This window comes from Diadema setosum, chromosome 7 (genome assembly GCF_964275005.1).
Source record: "Diadema setosum chromosome 7, eeDiaSeto1, whole genome shotgun sequence".
Taxonomy (NCBI): Eukaryota; Metazoa; Echinodermata; class Echinoidea; order Diadematoida; family Diadematidae; genus Diadema; species Diadema setosum.
In genome coordinates, this window is record NC_092691.1 from 9875025 (window position 1) to 9891218 (window position 16194).

A 16194-nucleotide genomic window follows, 5' to 3' on the forward strand; every position below is an offset into this window, starting at 1 on the left:
TTTCAGATGGAAATGTCTTTGAGTAAATACAAATGATGAGGAGCAGCAAAACCTGAGAACATGACAATTTTTTGTCAAAAGATGGGTAATTGTTGATTCGCACATTTTCGCACATGCATAAGACCTTGCCTAATGGCAAGATACCTGTTATCTACCATTACCACCCCTTCTTGCTCTGGAATAAGCTGCGGAAAAGTGAAATATTGAGATCACAAATGACAATCATTCTGCCAAAATGTTAGCTTTCTTTTGAAAACTGCCTGCTACCTGCGAAATTGTTTGAGATGGTTTGAGGCATGATTTTCTAACATACATCACATGCACACTGCATATTCACTTTACTTGATTTTTGTGAGGATTTTTTCTTCAGCGCATATAGTTTTAGATTTCTCGAATCTCCGTCTTGTTCTACTCCCGGCTTGCTGGCGGTGACGATCATAGGATCAAAGCAGTGAAGCATGCTAAAAATGTCTTTGTGGCGCTTTTGAGATGTACGGGTGCATGAATTAATTAACGATACGATGAATGTCCATGTGTATTAGGTCCATGGACTGATCCACTTCTCCGACTCCCTTCACTGAATGGTGCAGGAGGATCCACGTTCTGCTGGTGGCAGAACTTTCATGATTTCGTCAGCGGCGATCACGCAATGGTGCAAAATCTCCAGGGCGGTGCGATGTTTGTCGTGGTTGTACTGGTGGTTGCTGAACGTGTAATTCTCGATCGTGAAGACGTCCTTGATGCCTTCTTTCTCAAGAGATAGTTTGTAATCTTTCAGTACCCTGGCATCCGACTGAGAATCCTTATGAGTGATGGCAACCAGTGGAGGTTGGTCTTGGAAAAGAAACAAAGAGGAGGAAAAGCGTTAGTGTTCAAAATAAATGTGGTGATTATGATCTTCTTTATTCAGGGTAGTCTCTTCAGCGCTTACACTGCTCTACCAGAGGACCCTGCCGGTCATTTCTTATTACCCTATCGTTGCCAGATATACCCCCTTATACATCTGGGTCGATTGGGACATGGAGAGTAAAAACATCTTGTCCATGGACGCAAGCATGCACTGTGGTGAATTAGAACTCGCGTCCTCCCTTTTGGGACTCGGGAGTCTTATTCACTATGCCACAGTGCCCCCACAACATCTGACTACAATAACAACGCTCATCAAATAGGTGTAATGACAGTGACGATAATGACTCCTGAATAAATTTACAAGAACAAGAGAAATAGAAAAAAACTAGAAATGTCGCTTTGGCGACTGGTATGCCTCCGCCATAATGCATGATTTTCCCAATAGGTCTAGATAGTACATGTGGACAATGTGTGATTACATTTTCACAAAATTGGCAAAATATTGAAATGACAAGTTTGTCACAAATGTGTTGAATGTTCACCTTCCTTGACCTAGGTTTAATTGGATGAGTAAGAGAGCATGTATCTAGGGATTGAAGGACTTTAACTTGACTTTGACCCATTCATACATTTAGGCATTGAGTAATTTTCAAGGTACAGGTGTGGAGAAAAAGTGCAATTTCTGAATTGAATAGTAAATTGTTACCATTTTCATCTGGCCCTTGACCCTAAAATTCATAAGATAATTACTTTCAGGTAGAACATGCATAATATGTACTATGTTTCAAGATAACTTGAGCCACTTCCGAGATATGGAGGAAAAAGTTAGTTCAGCACTTTCACTTGATCTTTGACCTTTTGACCTTTGAGGCAAAAAAAGAAGAAAAAAAAACTGTCCAGAGAATTTCTATTAGATTACACACGCATACACCAAGTGTAAAAAAAATAACCCTGCTGGCATTGCATAAATATGAGGGTAATAGTAAAATTTTGAAGTCTTGCACTTGACCTTTGACCTCTGACCTTTGACCCCATGAACCCTACATTCTCTAGATAATCACTTCCAGTCAGTACATGTATATACTATGTTCCATGAAGATACCTTGAACAATTTTCCAAGGTACGGAGAAAAAAAAAGAAGTTTTAATATTTTTACTTGACCTTTTGACCTTTGACCTTTGACCTCATGACCCAAACTTTCACCAGAGAATTTTAATTGGGTAATACATGTATACACTAAGTTTCAAGAAAATCTCTTCAGGCATTCAATAGATATGGTGGAAATAGTGAAATTTTATGTATTTGACCCTGACCTTTTGACCTTTGACCTCATCACCCAAACTTTCACCAGAGATCTTAATTGGGTAATACATATATACACTAAGTTTCAAGAAAATATCTTCAGGCATTCAATAGATATGGTGGAAATAGTGAAATTTTATGTATTTGACCTTGACCTTTTGACCTTTGACCTTGAGCATGTGCACCCAAAAGTTGATAGGCACAACTTCACCCCCTAATACACATACATGCCAAGTTTCATTAGGATACCTCAACAGGTTTCGATAGTTACCTTGTCCACAAAATTCATTACGGACGGACGGAAGGACGGACGGACGGACGGACGGACGGAAGGACGGACGGACGGAAGGACGGACGGACGGACAACCCGAAAACATAATGCCTCCGGCACCACTTCGTGGCGGAGGCATAAAAATAGAGAGATACAGAGAAATATCCCTCAAGGCCTGTAGCTTCGTAGCTCCTGTCAAACATTGCGACTGTCAACTTAATGGAATGTACGCGATAACAATAATATTACGGAATGTTAAAATTTCCCAAGTTTTCAGGGAGTGATCTCTTTGCAGCAACATACTAATAATGGTAGTAAATATACGGCAATAGCAAAATCAATCTTGTGAAAATCCAGCAGCAATGGCTTTATTTTCATTTTCATTTATTTGTTTCCATATCGAAATGATATAGAATAATTGCAAAGTAACATTTTCGATTTGTACAAGACGGTGAAAGGAGAGAAGTTTGTAGGTGTTAAATCATCAACTTTTATGACTTAAAAAAGTATTTTATGTTCAAACCACTGACAGTTTTGTGAGGTAATGATGTCGTAGCCTCTCGAGCTGTTTTTATTCTAACGGATCTTAACATTTAGAACTTTAAAATGACGTGGATAATTTTGATATGCCCTGTGAAGTCTGTGCAAGTGTATAATCTGCAGTCAACACGGTCAATGGGTAAACTCGGCTTTTTTACTCACTGGTAACTTTCTTCACAGTACTAATCAGGTTCTGCAAGTCTGATGGCTGGATGGACAGATTTTTAGCACTATATGGAAGATGGTCAAAAGATAAAAACCGAAAGAAACGGAAACCGAGTTAATAATGCAGTTGAATGATTAAAAAGACATTTCCTGCATAATGATTTAATGCTAGCACTGACCTTCAACCAACATGACGAAAGTGTATCAAAATTGATTCGTTTTTATGACGTACATTATCACTGTAAATGTTGATGCATTCTTATAAGGAAGGCTCGAAAGTAACCTCTTTATCTATTCTTTACGTTCTATTTGGCTGCCCGGCAATGAAAAAGTTAGAAAAATCATAAACAATAAACAATTAAAATCAATAAAGTTTTAATAATACAATAAACCATAATGATTATTTGAAAACTGGCAAGTGATAAAGTGCGTCAAATACCACTCACTTTCACAGTCCAATGGATAGTTCATAGTATAACTGCATTCAATATTGAATTGAGGCATAAATTTGATTTTTCTATGAACTACATATTCATGGTATTATCATTCACTACAAATTGTTCGTATACCCACTTCAATTATTGGACAGACGAAATTTAGCAGCAAATTTTAACCGTGAGAAAAAAAAATAGTGTGGCCGAATTTGGCCGTAAAATAGCGTGAGTTCGGCTGCGAAGACTGTAGGGGCGATTTGGCAACCTTGGTGGTGGCAACTATGGCTGAATAATGTGTGCATTTATCAAACGTTTAGCACAAGTTATTGTCCCTTTTCTAGTTTAGAAAAACACATTAAAACCCCGTACACAGTACTGGTGGTCCTATAGGGCCCAATTAGGTTACCAAAACACCTCATTTCTTAACAATATGGTTGTCCGATATCAATTTCTGGTGGCCCCGGGCCAACGCAAAAAAAAAAAATAATAATAATAATAAATCGAGCTTGCTACAGGAACATAGTCCTACACAAACCTGCTGCTGTTTTACCAAATAGGTGACCTAACAAGTTACATAGTGCAGTATACCGTATGTCCCCCCCCCCCAAAAAAAAAAAATAAATAAATAAATAAATAAATATCATCAATAATAATAATAATAAATAGATAGATAAAATACAACGGGACCCTCCGCAATGATAACTTTAAAATAGTGAGTCCATGTGTTATTCAAATACAATTTCAGGATACGAAATGGGGTTTTCTGCAAAATAGAGCTAAGATGTTATACATGTATTTTAAGACCCTGAAGTAGCATTTAGACAGTTTAATTATATTGGGTGTTATCAATGCGAAAATCCGATTGTATTTTTTTGCCATACTGTATAATCGCACTGGAAAAGGTACAGTATACATGATTGTATCTACGAAATATATCATATTTTGGTGCGCCTCTGATGAAAGTCATCTTTCTGCTGTTATTTGATTGAATGTATTATGAACTCAAGCTCCATTTCACAACGTAGTGTGAGAGATATCACCTCAGGACAAGAACTGCACAATGTATCCTTTGTCCCTCCTGCGCTTTAAATATCCATTCCATAGGTGCGCTGAATTTCTGGAAGAAAGTTCTATCCCACTCCACTTCTGTCCCATCTGCTCGGACACCAACTGGACATGCAAAGAAAGATATACGTGTATTAAAAAAAAAGGAGAAGAAAGCTCGTTTGCAAGCACGTTTCAAAACAGTATTGTCACACTGATATAAGTGATCTTTTGGTAAACCGCCAACAACAACAACAACCACAATAAAAATGCACATAGTTTAACATACAGTGGTGTTCCATACCATAGCTGCCACAAACGCCATCAACATGTCCTGTCATATGCATTGATTATGTGAGCAGGCAGCGAATACGTACGACGTAGGTGCAAATAACATCTTTGTGTCATTCAATCATTTCACGTGATCTGCAGCATCCAGTTTAGTAATGTGAACATTTGACATTTGATTTTCAGTGAAGTAGATAATCTCATAGAATGTAGACATTGTTATAAACTACGATCATGACGATTGGTCTTCTTCTTCTTCTTCTTCTTCTTCTTCTTCTTCTTCTTGTTTACTGTCCAACACCCCTTAGCAGGGGCCAACCGGACAGGGGGTGCGCTGGTGTTATATTGCGCGGAGAGAGAAGTGTGGGGTCTAGTTGCTTTGCTCCTGGATGTACTGTAGGATTGCTGCTTTGAAGGAGTCTTTCTTTGTGATGTCGGAAACTGTCGATGGGAGTGTGTGTTCCAGTCTGTGATTGTTCTTGGGATGAACGAGTACGTATATTTATAGCAGTTTTTGTTTGTTGATACTATAGCCTTTCTCTGTGCAATACTGAACAAGGTTCGGAGGCAAGTTCTGATTGATAAGATTCCACGCAACTAAGGTATATGCTTTCAAACAACTACAAAAGAAAATGTACTATGATATACCTTTTCCCTTTTAGTTCGTGCTTCAAGGCACATTCAATCTTTGAGAACGTGGCAAATATTGATATTGGTTTAAGTTGGCAAATGACCGCGGCGTAGTGTAACGCCATCTCGTGTTCGTATATAAGATATGCAGTTACACACTGCCGTGGCTGCCAATGATGTTCCCAAAGCCAATTTAGCCTTGTTGTTGCTTACAATAATACCTGTTGCATTCTTTTTTTGTGTGTGTGGGTGACAGGTTGCTTCAGTTTTGAACAGAAATTCAAGTCCACGAACTCGTCCAGTGATTGGACTGAGATAATACTCCAGACTTTTTTCTTTTTTACTTTATTCCCAGTCTTTCTTCCCCTTTGTGCATCAGTTCAATTTCTATTGACATTCTGTACTTGAGGGGCCCACATTCTACAAGCATTGTCTTTTTAGTGGGTCCCTCCATTTTTCGATGTCTTACGTATTATGTCGTCTTTATTACTTCAGTCAATTTTCATTACAACGTATTTCTTATTCCAAGGTTCCTCGATTATATTTTTCTCAATTTACTTTGTTTTGACTATGCAACCTTATTCTCTGTTACCAAAGAAAGTGAAATGTTTATGTTCTTTTCGAAAAATGAAATAAAGCATGAATTGAATTGAATTGAATAGTTATGAAAATGTTATATCAATGATGATGATAATAATATTAAAAATAATGATAATGATAATAATAATAATAATAATAATAATAATAATCGACAATTTAGATTTCTTTTTCATACCCAGGTAACAAAACACCGCATCAGGACATAGTGCAGAAGACTGTAATCGTAAAATATAACTTAATGCTGGTGGAGGCCTCTGAAATGGATGATACAGCGTATATTCTACAATACGGACGCATGATAACAAAAATGAAACAAAACAGCCGGGGAGAGACCAAGTGTGCATGGTCTGAAGAAGACAGTGCATAATAATGTGTGCCGGTGAATGTAACGTGCATGTAGATATTTATTTGACTATTAAAATTTTTTAGATATTATAATGATGATAGTCAAAACACGTGAAATCTTAAAAATAACATTTTTTTTTTAATTTAAGGTCCCATTTTCTTTTCTTTTCTTTTCTTTCTTCTTTTTTTTTTGGGGGGGGGGGGGGGGGCAACCATACCATTTTGTTTGCTCAAATACGTGATCACTAACCTGCACATTGTGGTGATTTGCACTCGAAATATTCACAGCATATAAAATCTGACATGCTCCCCACATTGCAAATAACTTGTGAGATCATGAACCTTAAATCTCTTCAACGGTCATCAGATAATTCAATAATTACACAGTAATATACGTCTTCCATGTAAAAATTGCGTTTTCGGATTTCATTTCCGCTGGGTGCGCCCTCGTTTGTAATGCTTCAAGTTACCCCAAAGATGATATCCATCAACGTTCTAGCTAGTCTTGAATTTTCTCACTCTACACTTTCACGTAAAAAAAAAAAAAATGTCTTATTGAAATATTCAACAATTGAGAGGAATATACTGCAGTATTTTCTTTTGTATGAACTTGAAATCAGATTTATATTCTTCTCAGGGCCGGCGGAACGGGGGGGGGGGGGGGGGGAGGAGACGAGGGTGATCGAGCACCCCCCCCCCCTTTTTTTTTTTGCACAATACATAGGAATACAAACGGTGTAACCACTTTGCCCTCCCCCTCCGACCTTTTTGACCCTGGAAACTGAACGCGAAAAAAAAAAAAAAAAAGAATGTGGTTAAGCTTTTGCCGATATGCAAGTTTTACCAGAGCGAGTCTTTTTGAACCTTATATGTTTTCTGATGAAACCCGGAAGTGGCACCAGAAACTAATATAAACTCCCCCCCCCCCCCCCCTTTGAAAATGTGGCACCGGTCGTGAATCTGATATTATGATTCATTGATCAATTTGCAATGTGGAGAAGTAGCTGAAATGGTTCTTATACCCAAAGTCGCTAAGTTTATTTTTCACGTGCTCATTTTCTCTTGCAACTACCAAGACGCCCTATCTAATTGCGATCATCATGTTTGATAGAGGCCTACATTCATTCTAACCACCAATGCCTCCAATGAAGGTAGTAAGGGAGAGAGAGGGGGATGCTTAAAACTGCGAGATATAAAGATCCATCACTACTATAATACATTATTCTATACTGTTATGAATGGGGCCTATATACTGTCACAGCAACACTTCGAATTTACGAAAGAAATACACATGGCTACCATGTATAGCAACTAGCTTACCAAGCTGAGATTGTACTTCGGACATGTACTGCCTGCTGAAATCTCTCATCCCTCGATTATCGCACACGGCAAGTCCTTCCGAGATATCGTAAGCATTGCGTCTCCTGGTTGTTGATATCTGGGACTGGTACCCCTCGGGCGCTGAATGAGTCCACAGACCATCCGTAGCTGTGGCGTAGAGGAATGAGTTGATTAATGCCGATTTACCTACACCGGGTCCACCAAAGAGGCCGATTCGTGTTTGTGGTGGCGGGTTTGGAGGCCGCTTGTTCGCCGCTCGAATCGTACTTCCAGGATGATATTTTTCGATTTTCTCCTTCAGTGTTTTCACAACATCTACATTATCCGACATTTTGGAGAGACGATTTAGAAAACCTTCTCGACACTAACAATAGTTACTAACAATTAATGCAAAGTAACACCCGTACCCTTTTTTGTGCTTCGATAGAATGCAAGCAGTGCAACTGCTGATGAATGGTGTGAATTTCAAACCATGCGTTGACTTGCTGCTCCGTAGGACCTATGAACGTCGGAAGTCAAAATGCCAGAGCAGAGGCCAACACAATAGGCTTTGGCCGACATCTGCACCGCGGGGAATCCCCAGGTCGCATCACAAGCACCGTCACGTACTTAGTATCCGTCCTATAGTAGAATGCCCTATAGATATACCTCTCTTTCCCTCACACACACCCACACACACACACGCGCGCGCGCGCTCACACACACAACACACACACACACGCACACACACACACACACACACACACACACACACACACACACACACACACACATATATATATATATATATATATATATATATATAAATCTTTCGTGCTAAAATGTGTATTCCTCTATCAAGAGATGGATTTTATCGCAGTATATAATGTAAATCTAACCTTTGACACACTGTTCTGATTCTGCCATAATGAATGTGTACAAGAGATGGATTTTATCGTAGTGTATAATGTAAATCTAACCTTTGACCCACTATTCTCTGATTCTGCCATAATGAAGCCTTCCTGTCTGCCCATTAAAGGGATGGAATCGTTCAGTCAACTTTTATCTAAAACAGTCTCTGTATATTTTTCTTCCTTTCTATTCACACCCAGCCCACAGACATTGCAGCTTGTTGCTCAGTTCCAGAATCTATAGAATATTGCTGACTTAGCTGTATGATGACATTCACCGAATGCAATTATAATAATTTAAAAAACAACAAAAACAAAAACAAAAACAAAACCAAAAAACATAGTACGCATTCCGGCATACAAAAATTGTTCAGAGTAGAGCTGTCACCATCAAAAGCTATAATGAACATGAGAGTTCGGTTTCCATTGTAAATGTGTTTTTGTTACTAGGAGCTATGTTCAACAGTGTTGAACGCGATGGTGGCGCTCTCCGTGATTTAATACAACCATCGTTATTCCATCGTGCATTGCCTAATTTGGTATCTATAGCAAAACCGTTTACAAGACAAGTATGATATTAGATCCCTTTTTGTAGTGCTATGGCCTTTGCATTAAGTTTTTTCTTACACTTTGATTTTTAAAAAATTTCCATTATTCTCCATTATCAATGTTTTTATCCGATTCTCAATTTTTGTGCTTTGCGTATTTAGCAACAAATTCTAAGTTTGTAATATTAACTCTGTGACCCAGCATCACTCAAAAAAAAAAAAAAAATTGCAGGAAATAGATTTTTGATTAAGGCTAGTTCTGAAAGAACAGACTCTAAGCTTCAAAAAATAAAATATATATTATATAGATATATGTATATATATATATATATATATATATATATATATATATATATATATATATATAGCTCAATATAAATGGACTCTCCTAACCTATCCAAATAAAGAAAGCACACACTCTGGAAAAGTGTGTACTGAGAAAAAAAAAACAAGCAAACAAAAAGGTTCTGATGTACTAAGTTATAAGCACTAAATCTGACCAAGCCGTGCTCTGTGCAATGAATGGGACAAAACAGGATATAAAAATCCATAGCAACAACAATAATGGGATTATCAGATTGATCTTGAAGTAACATACTTTATCAACACATTTTTATCCGTGTCTACTCACTAGGAGCCTACCAACTTTCAAAGCAGTAGCTTCATCCTTTCAAAAGTTATTAGAATTGAAAGTGAACAGTATGGGTATTTAAGAAATGAAAGGAGGCCTCTATAAAGACATAATGCTCACACTTTTCAACAAAAAGTGTTCTAGAAAAACGGCTAAAAATACAATTTCCCATTCGTTTTATGGTCCTTAACTTTAAAATAATGCTAGAGAAGAATTGCTCTTTCACAAAATATGAAAATCTCAAGATTGACTAGGTTGACCCGTTTCACTTAATTGCCTAATTTGAGTCCTCGCGTAAAATCAGGACATGCAACGTTTTGTTGGTTTTGTGCTGTATGGTCACATTTAATCATTGAGTAAGTTTACTGTCAAAAATAATATCGATTGACTACTTAAAAGGGCCCTTGGTATCCTATTTTTTTTTAACCTGTATGCCGTGGAATAATACGTATAGGCCTAGGTCATGCCTGCGGTTTCATTGAAGACATCTTTTCGCCTTTTTTCTGTTCTTTTTAGTGACGCGTTGAGGGTCACATTACAATCCTTATTTTTGATTCAGAAATATAAGACAATGTATTTTCTTGGAATTATTCTATAAAATAAAGAAATAAAAGAAAATATCACCTGCAAACTTGGTATTAGTACACTATATAGGCATGGAGTTTCTTAAAGAGAAATAAACACAGCAAAAAGTACCCCCTCTCCATAATCAAACTGTATATGGGGTAACTTTTTGACAAAAAGGGTTTGAACAAGATAAAGGTTATTTCAACACTAACGGTCTTATTGACTAACCTCTGTGTGAAAATGAGAATAATCTGGTCCCACCTCCCTGGTCATACATTAATGAGCACGTTTTAAAGGGAAGATAAACCCCAAGAACAATGTGGATTGAGTGAAAGCAGCAACATTAGTAGAACACATCAGTGAAAGTTTGAAGAAAATCGGACAATCTTATGCAAAAGTTATGAATTTTTAAAGTTTTGGTGTTGGAACCGCTGGATGAGGAGACTACTAGAGGTTATGACGTATGAGTGGACTACAATATCAAGAAAATATAAAGAAAATACTACAAAAATCCATTTTTCATGAAAATTACAAATTCCATTAACTTGATATTGACATATGTTAAGGGTAGCAATTATTCCCCCTGCTTTCTGAAAGCGGTTGGTCCACTGCTCTTTCATAATTCTAGAAAAGTGATTTTTTTTGTTGAATATCCTTTATATTTTCTTTGTATTGTCCACTCATACGTCATATCCTCTAGTAGACTCCTCATCCAGCGGTTCCAACACCAAAACTTTAAAAATTCATAACTTTTGCATCGATTGTCCGATTTTTCTCAAACTTTCACTGATGTGTTCTACTAATGTTGCTGCTTTCACTCAATCCACATTGCTCTTTGGGTTTACCTTCCCTTTAAAAGCAAAATACTAACTCTTCAACAGTCTCGGGAGTCATTTTAGGGGGTCTGTGAAATATTCTGGTTCTGGTGCATCTTTATGAGTGCTGTTGTTGTTTTATCATTCATCTCTTGAGCAACTTGTACCTATACTGACATATTTACGGTTAGTCGAGCACGGTTTGGGGGAAATGGCTTTGAATTGCTCAACCCTCCTATAACTGCAAAATCATTTCTATTTAATAAGGTGAAAAAAAGATGACATCGGATATTGTTACCAACATGTAACAGATATGTTGTGTGAATAAAAGAGGGAGTCACTGTACAGTGGTTGAGTTAGCACACTGTCAACATGAAGCATGGAATTCTGAAGTGTATTTGATGTTGATATGGCATAATTATTAGAAGTCAAGCAATGTATGGTGAAACAACAACAGTATGCCCTACTTAAGTTAACTTTCACCATTATACAGGTACAAAATGTTTCACAGCAACTCTCAAAAGTAACTTTTGTGATTTTTGAAAAGTGACAATTTTTGTCTTTCATTCATTTCATTTCATTTCATTTCATTTTTATTTCATTTCAGGCCAAAGCATAATGTGACAATTGCATATAAACAAATTAAGTACAGTGTAACTTTTGCATATCCAAAAATTTTGATGAAATTGAAATACACGTCATTTGTTTACATGAAACAATAAACATACTTTAGTTGAAGAAATACATGGACAAAATGTGACTGAATCATAACAAAGAAAAGGTCAGAAATGGAGGGGACTGCTAAAAAGCCAAGCTTGTAGAATGCAGTCCCCTCGTGAGTCGTGAAAATTATGGTAATAATGCAACGAGACAATTAGACATCATTCCTCGGGAAGAAGAACATAAAACGAGTACGCACACAAACGCACACACAGACAGAAATAAAGCAGCTCTCTTACATACGCGTGGAAAGAATAAACAGGAGGTCAAAGGCCAAAAAGGGACAGGAAGACAGAGGAAAGGGCAAAGGAGGAAGAGTTCAAGGGTCGATGCCAGGGCACATGAGACTTTGGTCTTACCGAGAAGTGGACTATTATGAATAATATATTATAGCGGTTGTGAAATAAATTAAACAAAGTAAAGACGTTAGCAGCAAAGAAATCAGTTGGCAGCTTTCAAAAATGCAAATCCCCAGTGATATAAGAATTAATAAAATTTTTCTTTAATTTCAAGGTAAAAGTGTTGAAACTTAGAGATTCTTTTATGCTGCTGTCAAGGGAATTTCAGAATTTAGGTCCAGCGAAGGAGAATATAGACTTTGCAAAAGTCGTCCTTTACAGTGGTAAATGAAATTCATTAGTTTGTCTAGTGGGATATGAATGTACAGTTTTATTTTGAATAAACATGGAGTCAAACGCAAAAGGAAGGGAATGATTTATCAATTTGTACATAAACTGTCCTAAATTCAAACAATACAAATCTTTGATTTTTAGAATATTATTTTGATAAAACAAGTCATTAGTATGACATCTCCACGATTCTCTACAAATGATACGAAGAGCTTTTTCTGCAATAATAATCTTTCTAGATATGAGGAGTAAGTGTTGCCCCAGGCGAGAATACCATAGTTCAGGTAGGGTCAAATTAAAGATGAATATAACATTAATAAAACATTTTTGGGAAAATAAAATTTAACTTTATTGATTACGCCGATATTTCTAGAAATTGTACGGCAAATTGAATCAATATGCAAATTCCAGGTGAACTTATTATCAAGAATTAAACCTAAAAATCTAATTGAGAAAACCTCTTCTACGGCTATATTATCCAAAAAAAAAATGTTCTTAGATAATTTTTCCAAAGAATTACTGAAAAGCATACATTTAGTTTTTTGAAGATTAATTGACAATTGTTGGCTCTAGTTCAGTAAAGTAACTTTTTTAACTCGATATTCATAGTATCAATCAAAAACACAGGATCAGAACTAGAAAAGAACACATTTGAATCATCAGCAAATAATAAAAAGGAAAGAATACTTGATGAATGTTCAATATCATTGGTGTAAAGAACAAATAAAAGTGGACCAAGTAAACTTCCTTGCATGCGGTACACCACAAGTGATATCATGCATAACAGATTTATGACCATTAATATAAACAAATTGTTTGCGATTGGTACGGTAATTCCTGAACCACTCCAAGGCCATACCTCGAATACCATAATGGGATAATTTGTAAAGAAGTATTTTGTGGTCAGTGGTATCGAAGGCCTTGGAGAAGTCCAGGAACACACTTTATATAGTATGATGAAATTTATCAATAGCTTTGGAGACTCTATTTAGGAAAGTAAGGACTGCATGAGATGTGTTGTGTTCTTGCCGGAAACCAAACTGATTATTAGAAAAGATTTTCTGCTTATTAAGAAAATCCAAAAGTCTAAAATAGACAACTTTTTCCAGTAATTTAGAGATAGTGGATAACAAAGATATTGGTCTATAATTACTGACGTCTTCCCTATCTCCTTTCTTAAAAATTGGAATAACCTTAGATACTTTCATGGCCTCGAGCACATGTCTTTAACATGTGCTCACTCATAGAAATGACTGAACAGAACACTTTCATTTTCACACAAAAGTTAGTCAACACATAGGCCCCCTATTATACCCCTGCCAAATCATTTTACTCAAAACGTATTCCTTCAATTAACTGCTATTTAAAATACGCTTTCGTTTTGAAAGGAAAATGCATTTAGAAAGCCGATCCTAAAAGTTTTAAAGATCATCTTTCACCAATGGTTTGCTGTGTGTTTCTTTAATGCTATTTTACAGCTTCCAAGTGAAAATGATTTTTTTTTTTCGGAGACTTTCACATGCAGACATTCATATAACAGGGAATATTTTCCTTTCTCAAAATATAATGACAATTTTAGTCTTTGGATATATTGTTTTGAACATAATGGTGTAAAATTCTTTGTAATGAAAGCGCTACACGAATGACATTTTGCATGACAAGTCGTACCAAAATGTATAGGGAATTGCTGAGTGATGTGTTACGAGCTATAATATTTCCTGTATACAAAATATAGAAAGGGATAAAGGATTTTTTTCTGTAAATTTTGATAACACCTGAAGTAGAGAAAACTGAACAATAAAACCAATGGCGTACCATTATTTCAAGTTGATCTTAACTTTTAACGATATTTCTAAAGTCAGTGTGCATTATTCATTCATAATGATAATAATAATGATAATAATAATAATAATAATAATAATAATAATAATAATGATAATAATAATAATATGATAATCATGATGATAATAAAAACAGAGAGACTCTTATAAAGCGCTCATTCTACCTAAAAAGATATTCTCATGGCGCTGTAGAACAGGGTACATTATGTATTACGTTACAACAGAGTATAGGCCTATCACAGAAGATATAAGAATAATAAACAAACAAACAAATAATATATGTACATGACATAGGCCCTACAGGTAAACAGTTGTCATCCATTCAGTCAATCATTCATTCATTTATTTTATTTCCTTTCATTTCCACACGGGCACTTGTTTCAGCCACAGGCTGTACTTCCACAAGTCCGTGCATCTTAAAAAAAAAGACAGTTTCATATAAATGATACAGTAATATACAGGAACATCGACAGTGACATAAATCATACAAAAAAAAAGTATACAATAAAAACACATCGGAAACAACATCAAAAGACATCATCACCAGTTGACATTTTTGCAGGCTACAAATCACAAGGGCGCCATACCTGCCTCCCACTTCACGCATCACACACGGATAGCTCTACGTAAGATCATTCGTGTTTGAACTTCACAAAAAATAAACAAATGTACACATAGCATACAGGGATGCCAAGTTCAAAACATTCTTATGAGTGAGATTTTCATGACTCGGCATCTCGGCGCTGGAATGTGCGCGCGAGCGAGGGTGTGGGAGGGGTTTTCCCCCCTCCCACGGCCCGTTAGGGAGCTTTTTCAATTTTTAGCTCTTAATGGTGCGATCAGGTGCATACTTAATGGTATTTTTCACTTATTTTGAAACACAAAAGGGAAATATATACCTTCAATTGCAACTATCACTTCAATCCTTTGAGCTATGCTCATTATTATAGGCCCAAGTTGCAGACATTGCCCGATGCGTGAGAATAATGGGCGCCATGCGTGAGATCGTGAGACGGACCCTAAATGCTTGAGTCTCACGCAGAATGCGTGAGACTTGGTAGCTCTGAGCATATAAATTTGATGAATCTAGGACTGGAAGTAGTAGCGTTAAATGACAGTTACATTCAACTTAAACATGGTGAAGGACATTTCTTTCAGATTCCTAAGCAATTGGTTCCGTTCTTTAATTCCACGTAATGAAATACTGGTATACGCGGCTTATGTATTTATAAACTCAAAGCATTTATACACATTTCTGAAACAATAACGTTTTGAAAATTATCCTAGTATCATAATGCAATCTTATACATCATATACAAAATGTGCTTATTTCTCCTATTATAAATGTTATCAATTTTCAAATTATCAAACAAATCACGACTCGGAAAATTCCCATTCCGCCTTTCTTCGTGTACAATCCTGAGAGCTCTAATTTTGCAATTTCTGTAATTTGTCGAATCTCCCTTTTCCATCATTTCCCCAAATAGTGCTACAATAATCAAATCTACTCTATGTCATTTGTAAAATGTAAATGCAGTTTGTTGAGTAACACAGTATCTTATGCTCTTCAACAAATATTTCGTTCACGTCCTCTCTTAGATGTGGCGTTATCTCCTGGCTGTTTAAATATGCCCCCCCCCCCCTCTCTAGTGTACGTTTCATCATCATTCTCCTGCATATTATTATATCAGAGAGGTGTCACCTCCCTGATATTATTAAATCCATACGTATACTAGTACGCGAA

The 16194-nt window shown here is 36.5% G+C and overlaps 1 protein-coding gene across 1 annotated transcript; it reads right to left on the reverse strand.

Moving 5' to 3' along the window:
* Positions 1-574: 574 nt before the first annotated feature.
* LOC140230310 (uncharacterized) lies at positions 575-8140 on the reverse strand. Its single transcript, XM_072310462.1, has 4 exons — positions 7789-8140; positions 4602-4731; positions 3125-3192; positions 575-834 (listed from the first exon to the last, which is right to left on the reverse strand). The coding sequence occupies exons 1-4, from the start codon at positions 8138-8140 to the stop codon at positions 575-577; spliced, it is 810 nt and encodes a 269-aa protein (XP_072166563.1).
* Positions 8141-16194: the final 8054 nt, after the last annotated feature.

Coding starts and splice junctions, on each gene's coding strand:
- LOC140230310 (XM_072310462.1), bottom strand. CDS start 8,140: ATGTCGGATAATGTAGATGTTGTGAAAACACTGAAGGAGAAAATCGAA. Junction 3,193..4,601: donor TGTGCAGTTCTTGTCCTGAG/GTGATATCTCTC, acceptor TCTTCCATATAG/TGCTAAAAATCTGTCCATCC. Junction 835..3,124: donor TACTGTGAAGAAAGTTACCA/GTGAGTAAAAAA, acceptor TTCTTTTCCAAG/ACCAACCTCCACTGGTTGCC.